General features: G+C 47.9%; 1 protein-coding gene across 1 annotated transcript in view; it reads left to right on the top strand.

The window, feature by feature from the left end:
* HSD17B4 (hydroxysteroid 17-beta dehydrogenase 4) overlaps positions 1-26,972 on the top strand; it is an 883,985-nt gene that overhangs the window by 484,709 nt on the left and 372,304 nt on the right. The window contains exons 15-16 of the mRNA XM_086961070.1: positions 5,740-5,811; positions 25,923-26,026. Of these exons, the coding sequence (XP_086817196.1) occupies positions 5,740-5,811; positions 25,923-26,026 (176 nt within the window). The remainder of the gene's footprint in view (positions 1-5,739; positions 5,812-25,922; positions 26,027-26,972) is intronic.

Below are 26,972 nucleotides of genomic sequence, written 5' to 3' on the forward strand. Positions count from 1 at the left end.
GAGGGAGGCTCCTACTCTGTGGTGTTGCTTAGGGCGGCTGAGACCTTGAGCTTCCAATGGTGCCAGTCAGGAATAACCTCCTGACTTAGAGGCTTCAGCCGGCAGCAGCATCTTCGGAGCCCCTGCTGCCTCTCAATTAAGCCCTAATGGAAATCCTACTGGGCACTTGGTCCAATCCCAACACAGGGGCTCTTGTGGACTGGATGATTGACAGACACCACCTCCGCGCTACCCTATTTTCATCAACCAACACCCTACCCCTGAGAGCCTGGTAGTCCAAGCGTCACCCTCAAAAGGAACGTTCTCTATGGCTCCCACAGATAGGGAATCCAAGAGGCTGGACCATCTTGGGTAGAAGATGTTTTCTTCCACCAGTTTAGGGCGGCGGTCGGTGAACACTGCATGTCTCTTGGCCCGTTATTCCCATTCTGTGTGAGACTCTGTCGCACAAGTGCTGCCACAGTGTCCGGGGGACGCCCGGACTGTACTCTCCTGTGCGCTTGTTGAGGGTAGGGACTCTACGCCTCACTGAGGTCCACTGGCTTCTCCAGGGATAACCCTTTTGGACATGCCCTTTGATGGCGTCACCTGTTTGGCAACAATGGAGACAACGCGCTTGAGCCTCGTGCCCTTGTGCAGTCTGTCTTCCGCCCTTTTCATGGCTACCGAATGGGTGCCCCACCATGTTCCACCAAGGGCCACAGGTCGGTGCAAACTACTCAGCTTCAGCGTGTCCGGGGACGTGGGACCCAGTGCCGTGGATCTGAGGACCAGCGGGCAGGCCATTCCACCAGTGCCCCCTCTGCAGCAGCCTCCAAACCTTCCTAGTCCAATCTTTCAGGGCCACCAGTTGCCAGTGGGCGGCAGGGTCCACCATCACCTTCCCCACTGGCACAACATCACGTGGGACAGGTGGTTTTGCAGATGGTCCGAAGGGGCTACTCCCTCCCTCCCTTCGAGACTAACCCTCCCTCCATGCCACCAACACTCCATTGCATGTCGGAGGATCGCTTGGCCCTTCTATGTCAGGAAGTTGCGGCTCTCTTGGCCAAGGGAGCCATCGAGCACGTTCCTGTGCCAGAATAGGTTGTGGTTCTTATTCCCACTAGTTCCTGGTGCCCAAGAAGGACAAAGGCCTGCGTCCTTTTGCTGTTCTCAGGGACGTCAACCGCTTCCTCCGGAAGGAGAAGTTCAAAATATTGACATTGGCTCCGGTCTTGTCTGCCCTCATCCCTGGACACTGGATGGTAGCGTTGGACTTGCAGGATGCTTATTTTCACATACCCATCCTGCCTGCCCACGGGCATTACTTACTGTTCACAGTAGGCCATGAGCCTTTTCAGTTTACCGTGCTCCCCTTTGGCCTTACCAGCGCCCCTCGTGTGAAGTGATGACAGTGGTTCAGCCCATCTGCGCAGATCAGTGGTTCCAGTCTTCCCCAATCTCGACGACTGGCTGTTGAAGGCGAGTTCGCACAAGGCTGTCGTTTTCCACCTCCAGACTACGGCAGACCTCCTGCACTCACTGGGGTTCGCTATCAACATGCCGAAGTCACACCTGATTCCCTCTCAGAAGCTCCTTTTCATCGGAGCAGTTCTGGACACAATGCAGTTTCAGACCTATTCTCCTGAGCAGCGAGTCATGGATATTTGGGCTATGATACTGATATTTCAGCCTCTATTCAGGGTTTCGGTGAGGATGACACTGAGGCATCATGGCCCCCTGCTTCCTGCTGGTGGACTATGACAGGTGGCATATGCAGGCTCTACAGTGGGACCTGAAGTTCCGGTGGGCTCAGCATCAGGGGAATCTTTCCGATGTCGTCCAGATCTCGGAGGGCACTGCACACCAATTGCAGTGGTGGCTAACAAACCAGGATTAGGTCGACAGCAGATCCCTCTCCTTTCCCCAACCAGAATTCACAGTGGTGACAGATGCATCACTTCTGCGATGGGGCGGCCACATGGGAGAGGCAGAGATCAGAGGCCTCTGGTCTCTGGCGGAGTCCGGGCTCCACATCAACCGTCTTGCACTGAAAGCATTCCTTCCTTCTGTCAATGGGAGAGTAGTGCAGGTGTTCACGGGCAACACCACCACCATGTGGTACTGCAACAAACACAGTGGGGTAGGGTCATGGAACCTATGTCAAGAGGCCCTCTGCACGTGACTAGAACTTCAGGGCATGTCCCTGGTGGTTCAACACCTGCCAGGTTCCCTGAACGCCAGAGCAGACAAACTCAGCCACTGGTGCTTGCTGGATCACGAATGGCGTTTTCACTCGGAGGTGGTGGTGCAAGGTCTCTTTCAGCAGTGGAGAGAGCCTTGGTTAGATCTGTTCACCACTGAAGAGAACGTGCAATGTCAGCAGTTCTGCGCGATGCTTTTCGTCGCGAGTGGAATGGTGGTCTTCTATATGCCTTTCCGCCTATACCACTTCTGCCCAGAGTGCTGAAGAAAATCAAGCGCGAACGGGCCCAAGTCATTCTTGTGGCTCCGGATTGGGCACGAAGAGTCTGATATCCTGAGCTCTTGAACATGGCCATCGATCCACCGATCAGACTGCCTCTTCTGTAATGTCATCTTGGTAGTCAGGGGTCCCTCCACTAAAACGGTATACGCCTGTAGATGGAACAAAGTTGTGGCATGGTGCACAGAAAAAGGTGTGGATCCTCTTTCTGCCCCTCTTTCAGAGGTTCTCCTCTTAATTCTTTCTTTGGCCCCGCAGGGCTCTGCTTTGGGCACCCTTAAAGGCTATCTTTTGGCCATTTCGGCCTTTCTTTGCCTAAATGATCAGCCTTCTATTTTCAAGTCCCCTATTGTAAATAGATTTTTAAGGGCATTATTCACGTCTTTCCTCCTATTCCTTTTGTAATGCCCCAATAGGACTTGAATCTGGTCTTAACCTACCTCATGTGTGCTCCTTTCTAGCTACTACATAATTGTCCTCTCAGACTATTGACCTTGAAGACTGCTTTTCTGGTTGCCATCACCTCTGCTCACAGGATGAGTGAGCTTCAGGCTCTTTCTTCTAAACCTCCTTTCCTTGCTGTTCATCCGAACAAGGTTATCCTTCTAACTCGACCTTCTTTTCTTCCCAAAGTGGTTACCTCTTTCCACATAGGACAGGCCATCACTTTGCCCACCTTCCCACCCCCACATCCTTCTAAATAGGAGGAGAGGCTGCAACGTCTGAATCCAAAACGTGAGTTATCTTTAAATCTGGATCGCACAAAATAATTCCAGGTGTATGATCAACTCTTTGTTGTCTATGTGGGCGCCAAGAGAGGTCCAGACGTGCAAAAGCATATCATCTCTCGATGGGTCGTCCTTTGCATTGAAATGTGCTATTCCTTGGTGAAAAAGGAGCCTCCGGTAGGACTTTGCGCCCATTCCACCAGAGCGATGGCAGCCACTACAGCTTTGGGACGTGGAGACCCCCCTCAGTGACATCTGCCAGGCAGCCACGTGGGCATCCCTGCACACGTTCACAAAACAATACCGCCTGGATAGTCAAGTCCGGAGAGACGGTTTCTTTGGCCGTTCAGTTCTCCAGGACTTTCTAGTGTGAACTGTATCTGTAAGAGACATATATTAGTTATAGATTCCTTACAACCCCACCCATCCTCTCCATTCTGCGAATTGACTTCTAGAGTAAGGGACTCCCTTCCAGTGCCCTAGTTTTGTGCACCAGTGGTAAGTGTCTTGCATGGCTCTGCGCCTCTGGCGAGGAATGTCGTGTTAAGAACTGACTCAGCGCACTGGGGTGGTGTCTAAGTAGGTACAGCGAAGTCATTTTGACGATCATGACGCCAACGACTAACACAGTCGACCGACGCCACCTACCGATGCGCAGGGGTACTGCTGAAGAAAATTTCTCCAGATCGTCTGACGCCTGGGGGTAATTCTAAGGTAAGGATTCTATAACTAATTTAAGTCTCTTACAGATAGATCGTTACCGAAGGTAAGCAACTTGTTTATCACCTCTCTGCAGTAACAAACCCTTCTGGATGGCACACGGAGTAGCTGTGAGCATTGCCCAGGAATTGCTCTATGGCATGACCATGGAAAGTCTGGTAGAACATAATCTATTTTTGAGCCCCATGGACATTCTTTGGCTTGTGTAACAAAAAATGAAATACAGGCATAGTTTGCTTCTGACCTTCTGTGCACAGAAGTTGAAATCGAGCTCCTTTAAGAGATGATCCACAGATATTCCTGACCTTGAGAAATTTGCAGCATCTTCTTGGGTTTCTGTTTTTGTAGATCCATTGCCTCTGCCTTAATCTGGGGCTGCAGCCTGCAGTGTTTTAGTCTTGTTAGCTGGTATGCCTCACTCCATAGCAGGAGAGAGACTAGACCACGTTGCCAGTTTAATGTAATGACTTGCATGCCAGTTCTGCTTGGAAGGTAAATAGGGCTGGGTCAGAATCAATAACATTTAAAGCTTGTGCTTGACCTGTAACTCAATGCTCCCCGTCCCCAGTCCGAATGATGAAAATACTTCGACCCTTCATGATAACTGTTCTTGTCGAAAATGGGTAGATGTGAAGACGTGGTAATATGTAAGGGGGTTAATCTGCTGTAACTTGATTGAAATAAGACTTTGCTCGAAACACGCACCACTGAGGACAAAATCGTGCTAATACGCTGGTGTCTTGTTGTTATCTCATCTTCTATAGCGCACAGCTGCTCCAGCAAAGAGGCGTCCCGGCGCTTTGACTGGCAGAAGGAATATACATACAAAATACTTTGTTTACTTTGCAAACAAAGTATTTTGAGCATCAGGACTGCCCAGGACCAGGAGTGAGTTAAAAATCAAGCACCAGCATTAAATGTGACCGATACCGGGGCCTTGCGATCCCCTAGTGGGCACGGGCACAGTTTGAGAAAGGCTGGTCTGGCACCTAATGGAGGTGGGGACTGAAAGCGCCATATGTAACTCCCCCAGAGTGACACCCTCTGAGGCAGTCCTGGTTAAAGTTACGGTTTGTTTTCAAATAGTTTGAGGCAGATGCTATTTGTGGCTCTCCTGCAAAATATGGCCTTTATAACACTTTCTTAAAGGTAGGTATTAAGGTTTGACAGTACATAAGGAGTCTAGCACCGGTGCCGGTTTCCTCGTTAGAATCAATTAGTTTTAGCAGAGCTCTTAACCAAGGAAAGGACATTCATGGCTTGAAGCCGATGATGTGTTCTAGATGCCAAGTCTAACTTCCTCCGCGGGCATGGACGTGAGTCCCTCCAGCTTTACTTTGCGTGCAGGAGCAGCATTGCAGAGGAACTAAGATGGCGAGTGTTTACTTTCTGAATACTTCTATAATTCCACACTTTAAATGTCTCCACAACTGCTTTGATGTGAAATTAATTAGTGGGGTGTGAAGTTAATGAGGCAGACGGAATCTGGCCGGGCTCATAAATATTTAAGACCGGAGCCCCTCGTGCACATGCGAAGCCTGCTTCATTTCCCCATCAGCTCAGGAGAGACTACGGTGTCTCTCAAGCGCGTTTATGGCTTCCTGTCCTCCCTGCTCCCACACGCTTTCATTTTATACGTATTACACCATAATGGGAGGTCTAATTGAGTGTCGGCCATTTGCTCCTTGAAGCCTGCTGGCTTTGAGGCTGCCAGCTATCTGAAGAATGCGTCTTGTCGTTTTATGAAGTCAATATTGGCACCTTGTCAAGCGCAATCATCTCATCCCTGGGTGGTAACGCCTCTCCTCTTCTGTTCTTTTCTAGGGCAGCTGACGTCCACAGCCAGCATCGCGGATGTCCTTGATAAAGGTTCCGGCGCAGTCATACTTCTGGACGGTAATTTCAATTCTTTGTAAAAGGCGCTGTGCAGTATGTGTTTGGGGGCGTGGGAGACAGGGGATTGGTGAGCCATTGACGTGGGGAGGGGCATCGCTGCCAATGTCCACTGGGGGCCCAAGCTGTGAGGATCCCACTGCACCCCACTTATGGCTGCATAGTTTACTACCAAACTGATGGTAGAAGATCAATTTTCCTGGCTTGCGTTGGGGTCTTGGGCATTCTTGCCTCGCCCTTGGACAGAGCAGGCAAACTTCACAGGACAATGGGGAGAGAAGTATGAGAGGGCTCAGTGAGATTGCTTCACAGGGGAAGGGAAAAAAAATAACGCTGGGAGAAGTGTCGCTGGCAAGACTGGAACAAGAGAAGACGTGGCAACGCGATGACAAGAGAAAACATAGGGAGGCATGGACCAAGGAAGACCATGTCACACTGCTTATACCAGTGGCACAGGGAGACTGGGACAAGAAGAGTTCACAGCAAGGTGGGTGAAAGGGAGCACATAAGAGGCTGGGTCAAGGAACATCATGAGAAGGTAAGAGGCCAAGATCTACCTGGAGACAAGGACACGGCTTCCCACGAAACAGAATCAAAGTTGTAGGACATCCCACGTCCAAGTGGAAGCGTAGCCTTCAGGAAGCACACAGTGAAAAGAGGTCACAAACAATCACAGACATGTGCTATACAAATGAATGCTAGTATATAATAAACATAAAGTGTATAGTGTGTGCATAAAGCCTAAACCACTTCGCTAAAACCAGCGGATGGTTATGAGCCATTGACTTATTTTGTTCAAGGTGATTTATTTGTGTTTGGCTCGAATTGTGTTGCTGAAACCTTTCCTGTTGCCTAGTAGTGATTCTAAAAGTGTGCAAAGTTTTTAAGTGTGTTCATTTGTAAGTTTATTTTTTTCAAGCCTTTTGCTCCAATTTATGGAAAAGTATGCAGATTCACAAAGGTTTCAAAGTGTTTCACTTTTACATGTTTGCCTTACTTGCAGCCATATCTTTAACCACAATTTGTTGCGTATTTAACACAATGGCTCTGCGTGAAATATTCTAATCAGAAAACAGCGACTATCTATTCTGTGCAGAGCCATTCTACATAGAAAAACTCTGTCAAGGGTAAACCTACCCACTAAAATAATCTGCAAACCTTTGTCAAGTGTGCATTCGTATGATTAGTGTGAAAATTACCTAACCAGGCGGTGAAAATTATCTCAATGCACAGAAGGATTTCACACGGGAGAAGGGAAATGTAAACCAGGAAAATGTACGAAGGGTGAAAATTCCTAACACCCTTAGAAAGTACAATGCTAAAGCTTTAATCTCCAACAGAGCTGTAATGCTTTGGTGTCCATGGCATCTTAGTCAAGATTCTCACATTGTTAGACGTTATGCACGGTTTGTCTTTAAGAGACACACACTGTAGTTTGGGACGCCAGTTTACTAAATTAAAGTGAGGTGGCTTCAACATGGTACTATTTTTTGTTGCTTACTGTCAGATTAACAGACCTGGAAATTATGGTCTGAAAATCGGTCACAAGTGGGTTAAGTAATTAGCAGCTCTTTAACCCCTTCGATGCTGATGACGAGCTCAGCTCGTCATCAGCCACGGGGGGCGTGTGCGGATGACGAGCTGAGCTCGTCATCTAACGCGGCTTTTAGAAAAAAGCCGCGTAGCGTAAAAATAACTGCTGCAGTGATGCAGTTAAAGAGAGAGACCTAGAACCAGTGCTCCGATGGTTGCACATTTTGTAATTTAGACTTGTAATGCTAAAAGTGTCAAAATCGATGTCTCTCCCATGCCTTCTCCGGGCCTGGTTTTGTGCTCAACTACATCAATGAGTGTATGATACTTTGGTGTCACTGACTTCTTCACACTTGCCGATGTTTTTTTTTCTGACCATGTAAGTATCACATTGAGAATGAAAAAGGATCCTATAGTTGATCCCATGGTGACTCTTAGTCACATATAACATGACATCCTATTAAAAGTAGGCTGTTTTTTTACCAGTCTAAGAACCAGTTGGATATCAGGTTTTTTTAAAGACTTCTTTTATTGGGTGTTCACATTTTGTTTCAGTTGAGCCAGTAAAAAGAAAACCCGCACAAGTGGCATGAACAACAACGTCACAGGGAGAAGTAGCGTGAACTGAAATTGTACAAGCACAGATCTGTGCAGGAGTAACATAAGTAATGCAATGCCCACTCGGTATACTAGGTACTAATACACAAGGGTCAAAGCATAATATGTCAAGCATTAATGGAGTCAGACAGATCGTCCTCTTCCATTGTGGCGTCCAGGCTGGAGTCTTTGGAGTCCAAGAAATCAGATATTGGTTGTTGGTTACCTTCTGGGTTCCAATGATGGTCTCTTATAGCTTGTTGGTTTGGCTGTATTCTAGTGCAAATGTGAAGATAGTTTCCCTGTAGTCTATGAAAGCCACATTTTGATTTAATGCCGGTTTGTCCATTCCACTTTGAGTAAGCTACAACAATGTCCTTTTACAGGGCACAGAAACCCAAGGAGAAGCTGTCAGAATTTCTCCTATAAAAGAGAAATCACTAAGTGTCGGCATTATTTACTACTTGGCTTTTCCTCTATGCAAAATGCAATAAGTCTCTTTCATGAAGGACTGACTAGACAAGTTTGCTGAGGGCCTGGAAATGTCAAAGCGACATATTTCTTGAACTCAAGGACGACCTCCGTGAAAAGACACAAAGTTGCCACTGAAGAACAATTCTTGGAATTGGAATTACATCCATATGAAGGCCCTACTCTCCAATGCCCAAAATTCAAGATCACCTGACCATTCAGATACACTGTTGAATGCCGCTGGCAGGTTCAGAAGTATCAAGGCCGCTATACCGCCTTGATTTTTTTATTTCCTCTATTGCTTTGTGTAGAGACGTCTCCATGCTATGTCCGGAGCGGAAGCCAAACTGAATTTCATCCAGATGATTATTGTAAAGGATAAATGTAACTAGCTGGGACTTCATTTCCTTTTCAATAAGCTTGACGGGCAAGTGGAGGCACGATATGGGGCGGTAGCTATGAGGCTCGTTGGGATCAAGAGATGGTTTCTTTATGGAGCGGAAAAACGTAAGCTTTTTCCAGTTTACAGGAAAAGTAGTAGAGCAAAACATGTGGTGGAAGATCCTGGTCAGAGTGGGCGCTAATGTCTCTGCAATAGAGGTAGGTCTCTTTGGTGGACAGGGGTCTTCTGGAGATCCCGATCTTGCGGATTTGATCATTTGGGTGATTTCTTCAATTGAAGGAGGAGAAAAGGATTCAAACTTGGGCTCGCTGGAGTTGGAGGTAGTACTAATGTTAAAAAGCAGACTGCTGGGATTAGAAAAGGAACCATAAATATTGGATACTTTTTGAAGAAAGAAGTTGGCAAAGGAATCACAGAAAGATTGATTGGGACTCATGGTATATCTGGTTGGCTCTGTTGTGAGCTTGGTCACTATTAAAAAGTGTTCCCTGGAAGAGTTTCTGGCTGCTTAAAATTTTGGGAAAATTAGCCGTTTTTTGCAGTAAAAATCATAACCTTGTAAGTACTCAGGCAGGATTTGTATTTGTTTTTTTCCTCAGTGTAGTAGTGGAGACACCATTTCTTTTCTTGCCTTCTGCAAGTTTGCTTAAAGGTTCGCAGTTCTACGCAATAGAGTACAGACTTCCATATGGTATCCAAAGAGGTGAATCTGAATGGCCAGTTCAAGTGGGGAATTTTGTAAATCTTGTATGGGATAATCCTCTTCTTCGTGTCCTTAATAGAATTGAAACTTTTCTCACGAAAGCTAGGACACTTTTCATTCTATGTCCGGACCGGAAGCAAGGATTATGCTTGTTCAAAGCTTGTTGACCACAAGGGATGTCATGTCTACCACAGGTTTCAAGGAGAATAGTTTGAATATAGAATATGAGGATAAATCTGCAGAGTTCAGAATGTTCTCCAGGCGAGCCCCTAAAGAGAAGGCTTTCAACGCCATGGCTCACTTAGTAGAACGTGGATATATCGATACCAGCATCCTGCATCACCCACTGAACACATCTAGCAATGATTGGGGATGAGACAGCATGGAAAAGCTTCTGCAAAGCAATGAGGAGTCAACGTTCTCCCTGGGGCCTAAATTCACCAGTCATGGCTTGATGACGTTTAATACATCTCACTACATAAAGTTTAGGGTGTCCATCAAATGCTGAGTAAGATATCATTCGAGAATTACATTTGGTACGACTAGACACATTGAAAGTAACCCTATCCTGGGTAAATTCTGTTCCTGTAATGCCCATTCCTTTAATGTCAGATACCCTACTGCGTGAGATCAGGCACAACAACATAGCCAACTAACTGGATAGTTTGTTCCAAGAGAGTTATGTTACTTCGTCAGGACAGGAAGAGATTAAGGAGGATATTCACATCCTAAAGAACGAATACCTTGGTTATGGAGGAAGGGAGAAGACAGATGCCTCTCATCAATTTCTGTACTAAGAGATGCTTCCCAACCGGCAGTTCTTCGATTGGAGGATGGCCCGCCAAAATAACGGAATGAAAGGTGTTTTCCGATCTTCAAGCCATACATGGTGAGGCTAGGTAAGACAAGAAGTTTACAATTGAAACAACTCCAGACCACAAGAGATCTAGGTCTCACTGGAAACACCAACTCAACCATTTCACCACTCAGAGAGATATTGTTTTGTTGTACCTTCTGCCAATGCTTTTGATTAGACATTCACCTCCTGCGAAAGTCCTGGGATCTTCGATCGTTCCCTGTAATCCTCCATTCCCTGGGAGACAGTTGCCTTGCGAGACCAGGGCATGCGTGTTCCCCTGGGGAAACACAAGGAGATGATGGACGGAGCACTGAAACTTTTCAGACTCACACCGCCAGTCACAGAACTGGGTTGAATCCATCATCATTCTTTAGCTCACTTCGCCACCTCAGTTCAGACCCAACTATATACAAATCAGTTTTGGCCCTGTGCCTCATGGGAACAGCACAGGCTGAACTGCCAAGCCAGGTCTTCCCTGAACCGGAAACAAGCATCCTGGGATTGGTTTCTGGGTATCTCCCCTCATCAGCCAGGCTAACTTGAATCCAGTGACAAAGTCAGCAAGGGACCCATGTCTGGGCATACCCTGCCAACTTAGGGTGAACAAAGCAATCTTAGGGTCAAGCTATCCTGGCTGATGAGAGGTGAAACCCCGAAACCGGCCCAAGGATGCTTCTTCCAGTCCAGGTAGGACCTGGTCTGGCTGTTCGGTCTGGACTGTTCCCACTGTGCGCAGGGTCAAGACAGATATGCACATGGCTGGGTTCAAACTGGAATGGCATGGGGAGCAAAAAAAACAATAGTTTAGGCCCAGATCTCCGTACTGGGGTGAAGGTATGACATTGCTCTGCATTCTGTTCATCAATTGTTCTTTTTGCATTTGTCAAGCCGAGTGGGATGGATTTGCGCAGACGTTGGTCCCATGCTCTCCATGCCACTTCCCAGGCCTGTCTAATATGGAATGCCACTGACCTGCTGAGTCGTCCAGCGGGGATGATGGAAGGATGCGATTTCCTCGACTCCCCTATATCCTGCCACACAAGGAGTGCAGCAAGATCACTGCCCTGCGTAAAAGCACACTGGGGAGACAGGGAATGGGAAAAAATAACAAATGCTGCCAAGTAAGGAAACAACACACGTCCAGAGACCTTCTGAATTACTTGGATCACCAGCGGTTTATGAGGAACCTCAGCCTCATGTAAAAAGCCCTGCATACAAGAAAGGAGGCACATTAATATAAGTGTGCACACACCTACACCCTATCTCTGTTATACCCCTTAGTTCTGGTATTCACATTCTATTGCATGCATCATACCGTAACTGGATAAACAGGCACACCGCTGAGCCCCATGTTGTCGTTGTCCGCATGAGCTTGTGATAATCCTGAAAACTCCTGAGGCGGAAGCCGGGAGAAGAACCTCCATTTTTTAAAAAATTGTATTTGTGTCACTTACTCGCCGAAATACTCTGTACTTTTAAATATAACCTCACTCACCCGTTCTCCTCCTGAAGCGGGCTCTGAGTCACCAGAACAGCGACCCCTTCGCTGCAACGCTAAGCTTCCAACAAACTTCCCTGCCGCCATTCTCGGCGAGGGAGAGAGGCCACGCCCACTTTAGGCCACGCCCACCCGCCGCCCTCGGTACTTAAACGCTGCCTTCAGCGCAACTTCTTTAGAATCCTGAAAACTCCTGAGGCGGAAGCCGGGAGAAGAACCTCCATTTTTTTAAAAATTGTATTTGTGTCACTTACTCGCCGAAATACTCTGTACTTTTAAATATAACCTCACTCACCCGTTCTCCTCCTGAAGCGGGCTCTGAGTCACCAGAACAGCGACCCCTTCGCTGCAACGCTAAGCTTCCAACAAACTTCCCTGCCGCCATTCTCGGCGAGGGAGAGAGGCCACGCCCACTTTAGGCCACGCCCACCCGCCGCCCTCGGTACTTAAACGCTGCCTTCAGCGCAACTTCTTTAGAATCCTGAAAACTCCTGAGGCGGAAGCCGGGAGAAGAACCTCCATTTTTTAAAAAATTGTATTTGTGTCACTTACTCGCCGAAATACTCTGTACTTTTAAATATAACCTCACTCACCCGTTCTCCTCCTGAAGCGGGCTCTGAGTCACCAGAACAGCGACCCCTTCGCTGCAACGCTAAGCTTCCAACAAACTTCCCTGCCGCCATTCTCGGCGAGGGAGAGAGGCCACGCCCACTTTAGGCCACGCCCATCCGCCCCATTTTCTGCACATTTAAGATGTGCAACTTCCGGACGCGCAGCGGACGGGCGCAGCGGGCGCGCCGTCAGCGCGCCGAAGGCGCGCCAAAGGCAAGCCCGTCTGGGCCCGTCCGGGCCCAGAAGGCCCTAGGCCCCGTCACTATGCCTGGTACCCCTCAGGATCGAGTAACGTATACAGCGGATACCTTATACAACTTACGACCAAAGAATACCCTAGCCTGCCACCACTCGCTTATTGCAGGTAAGACATTCTCGACCTGTGCACAATGCAATCTGACCTCCACCTCGAAACCACCCATCTCTGCTCTGAAATTAGGACTTCTTAATTGCCGCTCCCTCCCCAAACATGCCACCGAAATGAACCTCCTGATTCAGAACCAGGAGCTTGACCTTCTGTTCATAACGGAAACATGGCTTTCTGACAATACCGACTCGGATGTTGTCACGGCCCTCCCCACTGGGTACATCTGTCAAGCACTTAATAGACCAAGAGGAAGAGGAGGCGGGATAGCTATAATCCACAGGGAACAATTTACCTGCCGTATGACCAACGCTGGTATTGAGGACTGTGAGAGCGGCCAATTCTCCATCCAAGTCGCCCCAGCTCTTACCCTGGCAGGGCTTCTAATCTACCGCCCACCAGGGGCCCCGGGTAATTTCATCAATGCTGTTGTTGAATCCAGTTCACAACTAGCCTCCTCTGCCCCCAATTTCCTCATACTAGGTAACCTGAACGTCCATTTCTTGGACCCCACGGATCGAGCAGCATCGGACATTAGGAACGATCTAACATCTCTAGACATCCGTCTAGTGAATAATGAGCCCACCCATGATAAAGGCCATCTATTGGACCCGATCCTCACCAACATAGCAACAATGACCACTGACCCACCGGTGACCTTACCATGGACGGACCACTTTTTGGTACCCTTCTTTTGGGAAATCCCCACTCCCACTTATTCGATCCCAAAAACCCAAGTCACCGACCGACAATGGCGCAAACTATCACCGGAGATCTGGGCCTCCTCTCTTGCAGAGTCCACTCCTGCGCTCTCATCTGATCCCAATATAGCTGACAAACAATTCAGCGACTGGATCACTTCCTCTCTGGATACGTTGCTTCCGATAACTACCACCCTGAAACAACCTAAAAGAATACCACCAGCTTTATGGTACACTCCTGAGCTTAAAACTCTGCGTCAAGAGTGTAAAAAAACCGAACGCTCCTGGAGGCGCGACAAAACAGCAACTAACAAGAACCTCTACTCTATTTCTCTCCTGACTTATAAAACTGCTATCCATAAAACCAAAAGCATGTTTTTTCAGGAGAGAATAGAGAAAGCAGGCTGCTCCAGTAAGGAAGCATACGCCATCCTTAAAGAGCTGTCTAAACCCCAAGGACAAGGAACAGGACCCATTGCCGATCCTAAAGCCGATCTGGAGAAATGCCAGAAACTGGCCAATTTCTTCCACGATAAAATCAGACTAATTCTGGAATCTATCCCCCCCTCCAGTCCTGAGGAAAATATCGTTTGCCCACACACCACCACCTGCCTGTCCACGTGGGGCCAGGTCACGGTAGACGAGGTGAGAAATGTGTTCAACTCTATGAAGAGCGGCTCCCCTAGTGACCCTGCTCCTCTCCGTATCCTTAAAGAGGTAGCCCCCACTATCATCCCTTCCCTCACCCACTTGATTAATACCTCACTCCAACAAGGAGCTGTACCCTCAAGCTGGAAGAAGGCGGTGGTAAAAGCCCTGCTGAAGAAACCTACACTGGACCCCGAGAATCTGGCTAACTACCGACCCATCTCCCTACTGCCTGGAGTGAGCAAGGTCGCAGAAAAATTGGTCAATAGGAGACTTTCTCAGTTCCTAGAGGCCAATAATAAATTAAAAAGCTCCCAGACAGGCTTTCGACCTGGACAGGGCACGGATATCGCCCTTCTGGCTGCTGTAGAGGAGGCAAGAGCACTATTGGATGGGGGAGGATCAGTGGCAGTGATCCTCCTCGACCTTAGTGCAGCGTTCGATACAGTTGACCATCAACTTTTAATCGAAAGACTGGCTAGGGTGGGAGTGAAAGACACAGCCCTATCCTGGCTTTCATCCTTCCTGGCCCAACGGTCCTACCAGATCTGGGAAAAGAACGCCCGCTCCTCCGAAATGCCCCTCCAATGTGGTGTGCCTCAGGGCTCCTCCCTGAGCCCCACTTTATTTAATATCTACATGTCCACATTGGAGGAGGTTATCATCCCTTTCGGAGTGAGCGTCGTCAGCTACGCCGACGACACTCAACTAGTGGTGTCTCTGTCCCATCCCAAGCAACAGAAAGCTGATCTGTTCAACTGCCTTACGCAGGTCCATCACTGGATGAACAGATCAGCCCTAAAACTCAACGGGACAAAAACCGAGGTCCTTATACTAGGCCCGAAAGGAGCCTCACTTCCCCTGGACAGCTGGCCAGCCTGTTTGGGTCCGCCCCCTGATCCTAAAAAAGAGGTGAAAAGTCTGGGTGTGTGGATCGATTCCGATCTCTCCTTCACCCCACAAGCCAAGAAGGTGGCAGGGACCTGCTTCGGCCTCTTAAAATCTCTGAGGAAAGTCCTGCCCCTTCTCCCCCCTAAATCCCAAAAACTATTAGTCCAAGGTCTCATAATATCGAGACTGGACTATAGCAATGTGATTTATCTGGGTGCCCCCGAAGCCACCCTTACTAAACTACAGATAATTCAGAACACGGCCGCCCGGATCATCACTAACACCCCGGCCAGATCATCTGCCAAGCCCGCTCTTAAACTCCTCCATTGGCTCCCCATAAGGGAGAGAGTCAAATTCAAAGCCCTATGTCTCGTTCACAAAACGCTGCAGAACCAAGGCCCTCCTGTTCTCAGTAACTTTGTCACTCCCTATAGGAACTCTAGGTCCCTCCGCTCCAATGCAGAAAACTTCACCAACATCCCTAGATTCAGGAAAACCCGAACAGGAGGAAGACGTTTCTCGGTACAAGCCTCCCGCCTTTGGAACTCACTTCCCCGTAACCTACGTCTTGAACCTCAATACCTGCGCTTCAGGAAACTGTTAAAAACTCATCTTTTTCCCTAATTCTGTACTCCCCCTCCCCGCTTTTTCTGTTTCAGTTCCCCTTTTCTTCCCTCGTCCTTCCCAGTCTCTTGCTCCGTTGACCTGGTGAATTCATGGTTCTTCAGCGCTGGGATACCTCCGGGTGACTATCGCGCTTTATAAAAATAAATAATAATAATAATAATAATAATAATAAAGCACACCTCAGGAAAATACCACTGAAGTCCAATATCACTAATCTCCTCCAGGAGAGTTCACAGTAAAAGTATGGGGGTGATCCCAAGTGTCACAGAACAAACGTTCCAAATGAAAGAAACAGAAAAAACAAAAAGGTCTTTCTCACTTATCTGGATTTCAATATGCCAGTAGATCCTTGTTCCTTCACAGGAGCCACCAATGCAGGACGATGTCATGAAGAGAACCAGCAGCACGGGAATCCGTTCTCCTCACTGCCCACGACCTCCATCAGGCAGAATGGTGAGAGTTAGCAACGAAGTAACCCCACTCAAGATCCGGAGATGCGTCTTCCAACACAGCTGTAGGAAAGAGCAGCACGGCTCCGCAGCCGTTGCAGGACAGACACGCCCAGGAAAACAGAGCGCACACACAGGCTTTTGTCGGGCGCCTTGGAAGATTCGAGTCCACAAATTATGCGAAGGCGAGATGACAGGAGAAGCTCAAGAAAGTTATTGTCCAGCACCGGGTGAGCGTTGAGGAGCGGCTTATATCCTAGCCCCCGTCAGAGGCTGATTACCGGCACCACTTCCTGTGACCGCCCCAGAGGCTTCTGGGGCATGTAGTTCAGCATACTCGCTCTTCTACCACTCCTACCATAGTAGCGCAATGAGTAGATAGCCAGATTGTGTGTCCCCCGCACATGCATGAACGTTCCTCCAGAAACCACTGGAGTCAAGCTATCCCGGATGATGAGGGGTAAAACCCAGACACAGGTCCTAGGATGCTTATTTCCAGTCCAGAGAGGACCTGGCCGGCAGTTCAGGCTGGACTATTCCCATTGGGCACAGGGTCAAGACTGATTTACACATGGCTGGATTCAAACTGGAATGGCATGGAGAGCAAAAAACGATGGATATAGGCCCAGATTTCTGTACTGGGGTGAATCTATTATGTTGTACTGCATTCTGTCAATCAATTGTTCTTTTTGCATTTGTTCTCCTGGGGATCCAGGAGGTGATCTGGGACAAGGGCGAGAAAGCTTGGAGAATCCCCAAAAAGTTCCATCAGAACAGGATGCTAAAAGTGCGACCTCCAATTTGCGGTTATCACCACAAAATGTGCAACTTGCCGTTGAACTTGGGATGATAACTGTGTAATCATTGAGAACAGGGGAAACGCTTAACCCCTCCTCTCCTTGCTCCAGTCTTGGACAGAGGCGTCTGTCGCGCCGGCCAGAGAATCTGGTCTCCAGCTAAAGAACCTCTTAAATTGGTAGGCCAGGTGTGACAAAAATCTGTCCTCTGTAACGGAACCCCATTGCTATTCGAATGCTTTGAAGATCTGGTTTTGCAACTTCCAAAGACTCGCATTCTGGAGGTGCCTGGAATTCCAGTCTTCCACCTCGTTGTCCTTCCTCGGATAGTGATCAGCGAGATGTTGCGATTCAGGCAAAAGTGTCAGAAGCTCTAGGCCCGGTCTGCTAGCGCTTTCAACGTCGTCCCAGCGAGATGACTGATATAGCGTAGCGCAGACACATTGTCCATCTTCAGTAACATGCAGCACTGAGTTCTCTCTTTGGTCCAGCAACATACCATAAAGGAACCTACTAGGAGTTCTAGGCAAAAGATGTGTAATTGTCATTCTAGAGCAGACCATTTTCCTTCTGTGGACAATTCTCCGCAACAAGCCTCCCAGCCTTCTTTGTTGGTGTCCGATTTGATAACCATGTTGGGATTTGAATCCGTAAATTGCTTAACCGTTTAATGCTTCCATATGTGCAAGCCATCATTCCATCTCTTTTTTTGCTTGGTCTGTCAGAAAGACCATCTCTGAGTATGTGGCACCCCCTACAGAGATGATGAGCCTTCATTTGTTGAATGGCCTGATAATGAAGAGAACCTGGAAACATGGCGTGAATCAACGAGGAAAGTAGGCACATCATTCAAGATACCTGTCTCAATGAGGTCGGTCCTTTTGAGAGAGTCTTCAGTTCCCGTCTGATTTTTGCCACTTTCTTTGTTGTAAGGCTCAGGGCGGTCTGGCAAGAATCTATGACAAACCCTAGAAATGTTGTTCTCTTTGATGGCGTCAAGAGTTGATAACAAAGCCCAAGCTTTCGAACAACCAAATGGTCATCTGAAGGGGTTCCTGTAATATTATTGGACACTGGTGCAAAATCAGGATATTTTCCAGATAAACAATAAGACATATCCCTTGAGCACGTAAATTGTTACATGACAGGCTTCAACACCTTGGTGAAGCACCAAGGGGCTGAGGAAAGGTTGAATGGCAGAGAGGAAAACTTGTATGGTTGGCCTGCCCATATAAAGTTGAGAAACAACCGGTGGAGGGAAAATATCGGGATCGTGAAGTATGTACCCTTCAGATCAAGGTGGCACATTCAGTCCGATGGACATAGGATTCCGCGGAGTAGATGGATAGGCTTCTTCTTGAAGTGGCGATAGACCAGCTACTTGTTGAATTCTTGTAGATTGATAACCTGGCATTGGCGCCTATCTCGATTGTCCACTTGGAACTGGTTGCTTAAAAAGCCTTAGGGGTGCAGAGTGTTAAGGTATGTAACCCGCTGTTTAGCAGATTGTCCTCCTCTTGTGAGACCACAAGATAATCTTATTCTTACAGTAGGAGAGGGCGAGGAAGTAGTCTTTGTACTGGAGTGTCATAGAACTCTATCTGGAAGCCATTTATCGTTTGGAGGACCAAGGCATCTGACGTGTGAACTTCCCAGTTGCCTGCAAACTGAGCCAATCGCCCTCCCCCTTTTATTTGGTAAGAATACTTGGAAATTGCTGCGTGATCTTCCACTGCTGCCTCTGTGGCGAGGTACTCTGTAAGGGTGGAGCCTCCGAACTTGTATTTGTCCTGCCATTGACAATGTCGAGAGCCTTGGCCCTTTTAGCTGGTAGTTATGAGAGTATGGCCTTCTACCAATTCTGGCTCCTGAGAAAACCAATGGGTTAAAGATGCATTTCATTGAAACCTGGGCCTTCTCCAGGGACATAAAGGTAGAGACAAACTTGCCTAGTTCTTTAACCCGTTGACTAATGCCGTTGGCCAACGGTCGCAGCGGGCACTACCTCAGAAGTGCTGCGCATGTCAGTTGGCCAACGCGGCCCCACCCATTTTTCGAACGTTCAGCACTGGCGCAGAACGTTCGAAGCCGCCAACGGGTTAACAAGGGGAACTCCGAAGAGACCACCCTGGGCAACGGGATCCACTTCTGAGGATGCAAGATAATCCATTAAGGGCTACCTTAATCAGGAGAGATCTTTGCGCTCGATGGATATGGCCCAGTTGATGTTGCCTAAGAAAATGATGGCACACTGCACCCAGCCAGATAAATTATCTGGTGAGAGGAGGGAGCTCCAAGTGTTTAGCCTAGTCAGCAATGTTGAGGATCTTCGTTAGGGGACTTGTATCATCTAATAATTTATCTTGCTGTGACCGCCGGGGTTGATCAATGCCCTTTTTAGAATCCCTCATGTATTTCCCCTAGGAAGGTAGCTATTCTAGGGTCTATCTCTGGGATTAAGGCTTCTTTGCCATCAAAGGAGGGGCGAGGGGACGCTGCTCTCTGGCTGCCCACAACATAGGTTGCAACTGTATCCACTGGGCCCATCTGGAAGAGCGGGAATGCATCAAATCATCTGGATCTAGCATGTCAGAGGTGCGGCAGTAAGGAGTATTCAGGGAGGGATAGCATCTCATTCTGACATGGTACAGCAGGTCCTTGAGGGTCCTGGTTCACCATGGGAATCCCAGTGAGAGTCCTCCATCTGAGAATCATCGACCTCCATGTACTGCGAGTGAAATTCCTCAGTCTGGGCTGAAGAGTCCTTGAGGAGGAGGCTAAGGTATTTAGAGTCTGGGAGGGCTGAGAGTAGGAAGTGCAACAGAAACGCCTTTTTGAGGTGGTCAAAGGCATCCATTTCCATGCTGTGGACATGTTTGCGCTTAGCCACTACTTTCTAGTCCTGCCTAGCAGATCGGTCATCTCTCACTGTAATACATTTGGAGTGCCAGTATGCCATTATAAGAAGTTTGTGCTGCAGGGGAGCGATGGCACAGGTGACTGCTTGGTGGATTGATGCAATCACAGTGTCACAGTGACACTGCCCTTTCCTTTGACCGTCAGGTCAACAGAACTGTTTCCACCTGCTGTGGCATTATTAGGGTTCTTAGAAAGGTCGCTCATTATCTTTCCTCTACTGCTCGGAGACAGGTGGCATTAGTCTCTTCCAGACTGGACTATTGTAACGCCCTTTATCTGGGAATTAACGAGAGCCTGATCCATCGTCTTCAAGTGGTCCAGAATGCAGCAGCGAAGATGGTTCTGAACCTCCCTAGGTGTGCCTCAGCCTCAGCAGCACGAGATAACTTACACTGGCTGCCCATTCATTGTAGGATCACTTTTAAAATTCTCTGTATCTCATGGAGCTTTTTATGCTACTGGTCTAGAAGGGATCAAGTCATTTGTACATCTCTATACCCCCAGTAGATCCCTTCGCTCCTCTGATAAGAATTCTCTCGAGGTCCCTAGGTTTGTAAGAGCAAAATGGGGAGGTAGAGCGTTTTCCTCTGTGGTGCCCAGATTGTGGAACTCTCTCCCCTACAGCTTATAGGGCAACCCTCTCTCTCTGTTCCGGAAGGCCTAAAAACCTGGCTTTTCTCTAAAGCGTACTTGTAAAGCCGATTCTGATGACTGTGTGTTGTATGACCTGCCTCAGCGCCTTGATGCCCTTGGGCTAAGTTGCGCTTTATAAGATTTTGTTCATTCATTCATTCATTCATTCACAGAAACCGGTATTATCAAAGGGTAAGAAAGAAGGATTTCCCTCTTCATCCCCATAGTCTACCTCTGACTGGTGCATTGTGGTGGCTGAGGGAGGCACACACTCAATTATTGTACATGTGGAGGCTGAGATATAGGGCTGTGGAACAGCGCTATCTGAGCTCACCAGCTTTGTAGGGGTCTTGGCCCTGGGAGAATAAATGCCCTTGGATATTTATTAAACATCAAAAAAAGTGCCAGTTTATTGAAAAAATGATTTTTAAATACATTCAAGCGATCATAAAAATTCAGGTGTGTGATCTTGGTATGTAAGTGGTTTGATTAATGTTTATCAGTACTGGCCCATTTTTTGATGTTTAGTATATAACAGCCTAGCCTTACTGATTTGGGGACGATCCCTATTTAGTTAAATGCTTTGATATTTATTGGCAGTGCACCTGGGCTGTCCTTGCGGTGTATGGGCAGGAGTGAGGGCTGCCTGATATATTTACAGACCCCAAAGGGCATCACGGAGTGAGATTTGGCTTTAGAGCCCTAACAAAATTGTACAGACCCAACTGGACGTTTCACTGCTGCAGCCTATACAGACCCCAGTAGGGGCGTCCTACTCCAGGTGCTGCAGGTGACCGCTTTTGAGGAGGCAGAATGTTTTTGAAAATGGAGCCACGCTCTGAAAGAAACTGGGAAAACTCTGTGGTTCAAATCGGGTGCCTTCTCTCAGTACCCTTATGCTCATGAGGAAAGAAAAGGTTATTTTCATACAGCAAATGTTCACAAATTGCAATAGATCGAATGAGAAAAATATAAGAGGAGAAACACTTATCTTGTGGCTGCAGAGCAGCAAAGGAAGAGTGGAAATGAACATGCATGAAGGACCAATATTGGACCGTCATTAGTTGATTGGTTGATATGGTGTTTTGATACAGTGTTTAAGATGGCTGCTGTTAAAATAAATGTAAGCATACTCCTCGTCTCCAGGCCTGACATAAATGTAAGCATACTCCTCGTCTCCAGGCCTGACATAGAATAAATATTTGTCTCTCTACAGTCTTCTGACGTCAGGCTCATGCAGTTAGAGATTTCTTACTTATCTTGTGTGTTTCTGCAGGTCACCAGGGTTACAGTGACTGCTGCATGTTTTGCGGTGTTGGATATCTTGAAACTTACCTATGCTATGATTGATTTTCCATTTCTTCTTTAACCTCTTCACTGCGGGTCACATTACGTCGCGTTGCGAGAGAGGAGGGGGGGGGGGGCAGGGTTGGGCGTACCACTCCCATACTCAGGACGGCTCCCGGTCGTCATAAATCAGGGTTGGCGTGTGCTCATGACGGCCAGGAGCCATCCGAACTCCGCCCACTGATTAATTCTCTCGCACAGGCGGGGAATTAATACCACGTAGGCGGAGGGGCAACGTTTGGACGGCTCCTGGCCGTCATGAGCTCACGTCTACTGTGACTCATGATGGCCGGGAGCCGTCATGAGCTCTCAAGGAGTTAACCTGCGGTCTTCTTGCTATTCCTATGGTTTAAATAAGTAAATGTGTAAACCAGGTCTAACTCCTTAATTTGGCTTTATAACAAGGTCTGAAGGGCACTGTTCAGTAAGGCATCTAAATGTTACTGAAGAACTGTTAAACTGAAACAAGCATTGGAAATGCAATAGGTCTCGCAGCATTAGAGTTAGTGCTTTTAGAATTGTTTATGGGTTTTTTGTTGTAAATCTTTTGCATGTTTATTTTTTGTAGCCAATGCTAAAGAATTACAAATCAAAAAAGCCATAAACAATTGTAAAAGCTTTAACTAAAAATCCTCTGAGACCTATTGCACTGTGTGAGGGTGAGGTGTTGAGGGTGAGTGAGGGTGAGGGTGAGTGAGGGTGAGGGTGAGTGAGGAGTTGAGGGTGAGTGAGGTGTTGAGGGTGAGTGAGGGGTTGAGGGTGAGTGAGAGTGAGAGTGAGTGAGGGTGAGGGTGAGTGAGGGTGATTGTGAGTTAGGGTGAGGGGTTGAGGGTGGGTGAGGGTGAGGGTGAGGGGTTGAGGGTGAGTGAGGATGAGTGAGGGTGAGTGAGGGGTTGAGGGTGAGTGAGGGTGAGTGAGGGTGACTGAGTGAGTGTGAGTGAGTGTGAGTGAGGGTGAGTGAGGGTGAGTGAGGGTGAGTGAGAGTGAGTGAGGGTGAGTGAGAGTGAGTGAGGGTGAGGTGTTGAGGGTGAGGGGTTGAGGGTGAGGGGTTGAGGGTGAGGTGTTGAGGGTGAGGTGTTGAGCGTGAGGTGTTGAGGGTGAGGTGTTGAGGGTGAGTTGTTGAGGGTGAGGGGTTGAGGGTGATTGAGTGTGAGTGAGTGAGGGTGAGGTGTTGAGGGTGAGTGAGTGAGGGTGAGGTGTTGAGAGTGAGTGAGGGTGAGGTGTTGAGGGTGAGGAGTTGAGGGTGAGGGGGTGAGGTGTTGAGGGTGAGGGGTTGAGGGTGAGGGCGAGTGAGGGTGAGGGGGTGAGGGGTTGAGGGGTGAGGGTGAGGTGTTGAGGGTGAGTGAGTGAGGGTGAGGCTGAGGTGTAGAGTGTGAGTGAGAGTAAGAGTGAGGGTGATTGAGGGTTTCAGTGTTAGTGAGGGTGAGGTATTGAGGGTGAGTGAGGGGAAGGGTGATTGAGGGATTGAGAGTTAGTGAGGGTGAGGTGTTGAGTGTTAGTGATGGTGAGGTGTTGAGGGTGAGTGAGGGTGAGGGTGAGTGAGGGGGAGGGGGAGGCGTTGAGGATGAGTGAGGTGTTTAGGGTGAAGTGTTGAGGGTGTGGGTGAGGAATTGAGGGTGAAGGAGTTTTTGCTTTATTGAAATGTAAAAACCACGTTAATATTATCTGCCTGCACGCCTCGCATCCATCTCAGAAGGATGGATGAAAGGCGGAGCAGGCCCTACTGATGGTACGTACACATGTGTGACCAGCAAGTTTAACGCGAGCCTTTATAAATTCTACTAAAAGGAAATGCAGAGATACATTTACTTATTTCATTTAAAATGTTTATTGCAAGCATGTGGCTGGCATGATTAAGGGGTGACATGTGTCTTCCTTCTTGTGTGTCATATGCTTGAAATATAAACAATCTAACTATTGCATCACCTTACCAGGCCTATTGGCTTTGTCAACCCCTTGTTCTGTGGTACTTTTGTGAAGAAACTGAGTAGCAAAGAGGAGAAGCAATTGGACAGCAAACAGGGGAGAAAGGTGGAGAGTCCAGACAGAAAAGAGGAAGTGACAGGGGAGAAAGATGAAATGTGGCGAGCCGTGAAGAAAACTAGAGGGTGGTGTGGGGGAGAGCAGAAAGGAGAAAGAAGAGTGGCAAGGAACAGAACGTATATATAAAATAAAAATAAGATTGAGATAAATCTATGGAAGCAAAGGCGAGAGACAGGCTGGGTGAGGAAAGAGGGTGGAGAGATGCAAGAGGAGAGAGGGCGAGAGTACAGAGAGAGGAGGAGGGGAAGTGACATGCCCAGCGCTTCCTGGGGGAGGGCCCGTGCTGTACACAGCGAAGCTCACAAGTTTCAGCCCGACTTCATTTTAACTCGATTCCAAGACCAGGGGGCGGGAAAAGAAAGCACTGCATGAAAAACAGTCACTGCAGGAGAGAGACACCCGGCGGTGCCTAAGAGTGATTCTATCATGATTAAGGGGTGACATGTGTCTTCCTTCTTGTGTGTCATATGCTTGAAATATAAACAATCTAACTATTGCACCACCTTACCAGGCCTATTGGCTTTGTCAACCCCTTGTTCTGTGGTACTTTTGTGAAGAAACTGAGTAGCAAAGAGGAGAAGCAATTGGACAGCAAACAGGGGAGAAAGGTGGAGAGTCCAGACAGAAAAGAGGAAGTGACAGGGGAGAAAGATGAAATGTGGCGAGCCGTGAAGAAAACTAGAGGGTGGTGTGGGGGAGAGCAGAAAGGAGAAAGAAGAGTGGCAAGGAACAGAACGTGTATATATAAAATAAAAATAAGATTGAGATAAATCTATGGAAGCAAAGGCGAGAGACAGGCTGGGTGAGGAAAGAGGGTGGAGAGATGCAAGAGGAGAGAGGGCGAGAGTACAGAGAGAGGAGGAGGGGAAGTGACATGCCCAGCGCTTCCTGGGGGAGGGCCCGTGCTGTACACAGCGAAGCTCACAAGTTTCAGCCCGACTTCATTTTAACTCGGTTCCAAGACCAGGGGGCGGGAAAAGAAAGCACTGCATGAAAAACAGTCACTGCAGGAGAGAGACACCCGGCGCTGCCTAAGAGTGATTCTATTACTGCATGAGCGAGTGAGAGCTAAGCATCAACAAAAGAGATGACGGCGCAGGAGAGTGGCAGCACTGCACGAGAGAGACATCTAGGCTGCGCGCGAGCAGCTGCCAGCGCTGCATGAGACACCTTGCACTGCTTGGGAGTGTTTCTCCACACTGCAGGAGAGACACTGCAGTACAGGCGAGAGACCACGCTTAAGCAAGAAGACAGATTGCGCCTCGGCGGAGAGACTGCAGCACTGCAGGAGAGACATGCTACACTGCAGTAGAAAGGGGGCTGACCTCCGAATTTCACGAGAGACCCCAACACTACTTGAGAGAGATTCACAGCACTGAAGGAAACAGCCCTGTATCGGAGACAGCACCAGATTTTAAGAGACCCCAGGGCTGCTTGGGGAACAAGCCTTTCACCGTAACACGGCGGGCAGGGGAGGGGGCGGAGAGGGGAGAGGTGCGACACGGCAGGCAGGCAGGGGAGGAGAGTAGGAGGAGGAGGGGGGAGGAGAGTAGGGGAGGCACGGCCTAGCGGCAGGCAGGCAGGGGAGGAGAGGAGGAGGGGGGAGGAGAGTAGGGGAGGCACGGCCTAGCGGCCGTGCAATCAAGTAGTGAGGGGGCGGAGCTGGGGGAGGCTGTGAGAGAGAGTAGGCAAGGCAGGCGGCTGGGGGCATGTGCACGCGCATTTAAGCTCAATGCGCATGCGCATTGAGCTTAAATTTCTCGTGCACTGCAAGGAATCGCCACGATTCCTTGCAGTGTGGATAAAGAGCGGATAAGTGCCAATACTCTCGCCTTGCTCGATGCGCATGCGCATCGACAGGCGAGACCTAAAAAGAAACCCAATAAAATCTCAATCATAACTGGATCCACTCAAGTGCAACTGAACAAAATGCATAATTTACTAAATCGTGCTAAATAATATGTTGTCAATGTGAAAACGTTGCGCAATTGTGAGATAACTTTTTGTTCTTTGTTTTAGTTCACACATACTGTGGCAAGGATCTCATATGCTATAACCAGTTTTCTGTATTTATTGTTGGGGCTGGAGGATTTGGTGGAAAGAGGACATCAGAAAAACTGAAGGTAATATTTTACATATTTGCAAATTATTGTATAATTAGAAATTAACATCTCAAGCCCCACCACGTGAAAGCTTATATTTCAGACCAGGAATGAGACTTAGTACATTTTTTGCAGGCTGAGGAAATCTTATTTTGTGAATTTATTCAGCACGATGGTAGGAGTACCATCAGCGTTCTCTAAGGTTGAACAAAACCAGTAGTTCTTGTAGAAAGTGTATACCACCCTCTGTTTATGAAGAATGGCACACCAAGATGCCTCTTTATCTAGAGGATGTACCAGGGTATTCCAAATATCTTATTCCATAGTTTCATTTTCGAAGGGACAGCCAACGGATATTAAGTAGCCCTTCACATCCTGTGTTTTCACTCCCCAGTCCCTGTTCTTTAGCACCAGAGTGTTTATCTTTTAAACATGCTATTCACACTTACTAGACTCAGGCTTCCACGGTGCTGTTTGCAGTGGTACTTTTAATGATACGGACACCTGTACAGTGGAGCTCTGGCTAGCAGAATGATACATTTCTCACGTTTTCTCAGTATCGTTCAAATAGTAACCAGTATTGTTTTTGTTAATTTGTGTTATTGTTCACCTGCGCTAAATGTGGCCATTTAGCAATTAGCATCAGAAAATGCGATACAGAATTTAACTGTGAGTAAATACAAAGCCGAAAGGAGCATTTAAAATATTACAGCGAAACAGAAAAACTCTTTCCGAACTCTCTGCTTCTACAGGAGATGAACAGGCTAAATGTCCAAGATATTCCATTAAGGTTATATCCACATAGGAAGTGCTGCTACTTTTGGTTAAGTCAAGTAGCCATTTTTCTGGCTGATAAATCAACTTGATGTACCTTCCGCCTGTTATGCTGATGCATTCTAATTAAAAGGAAAACATATTTTCCTACAAGGGTCTTCAACCTGACACTTTCGTGTCTCACCATTGGGAC

This window comes from Lissotriton vulgaris, chromosome 3_1, assembly GCF_964263255.1.
Source record: "Lissotriton vulgaris chromosome 3_1, aLisVul1.2, whole genome shotgun sequence".
NCBI lineage: Eukaryota > Metazoa > Chordata > Amphibia > Caudata > Salamandridae > Lissotriton > Lissotriton vulgaris.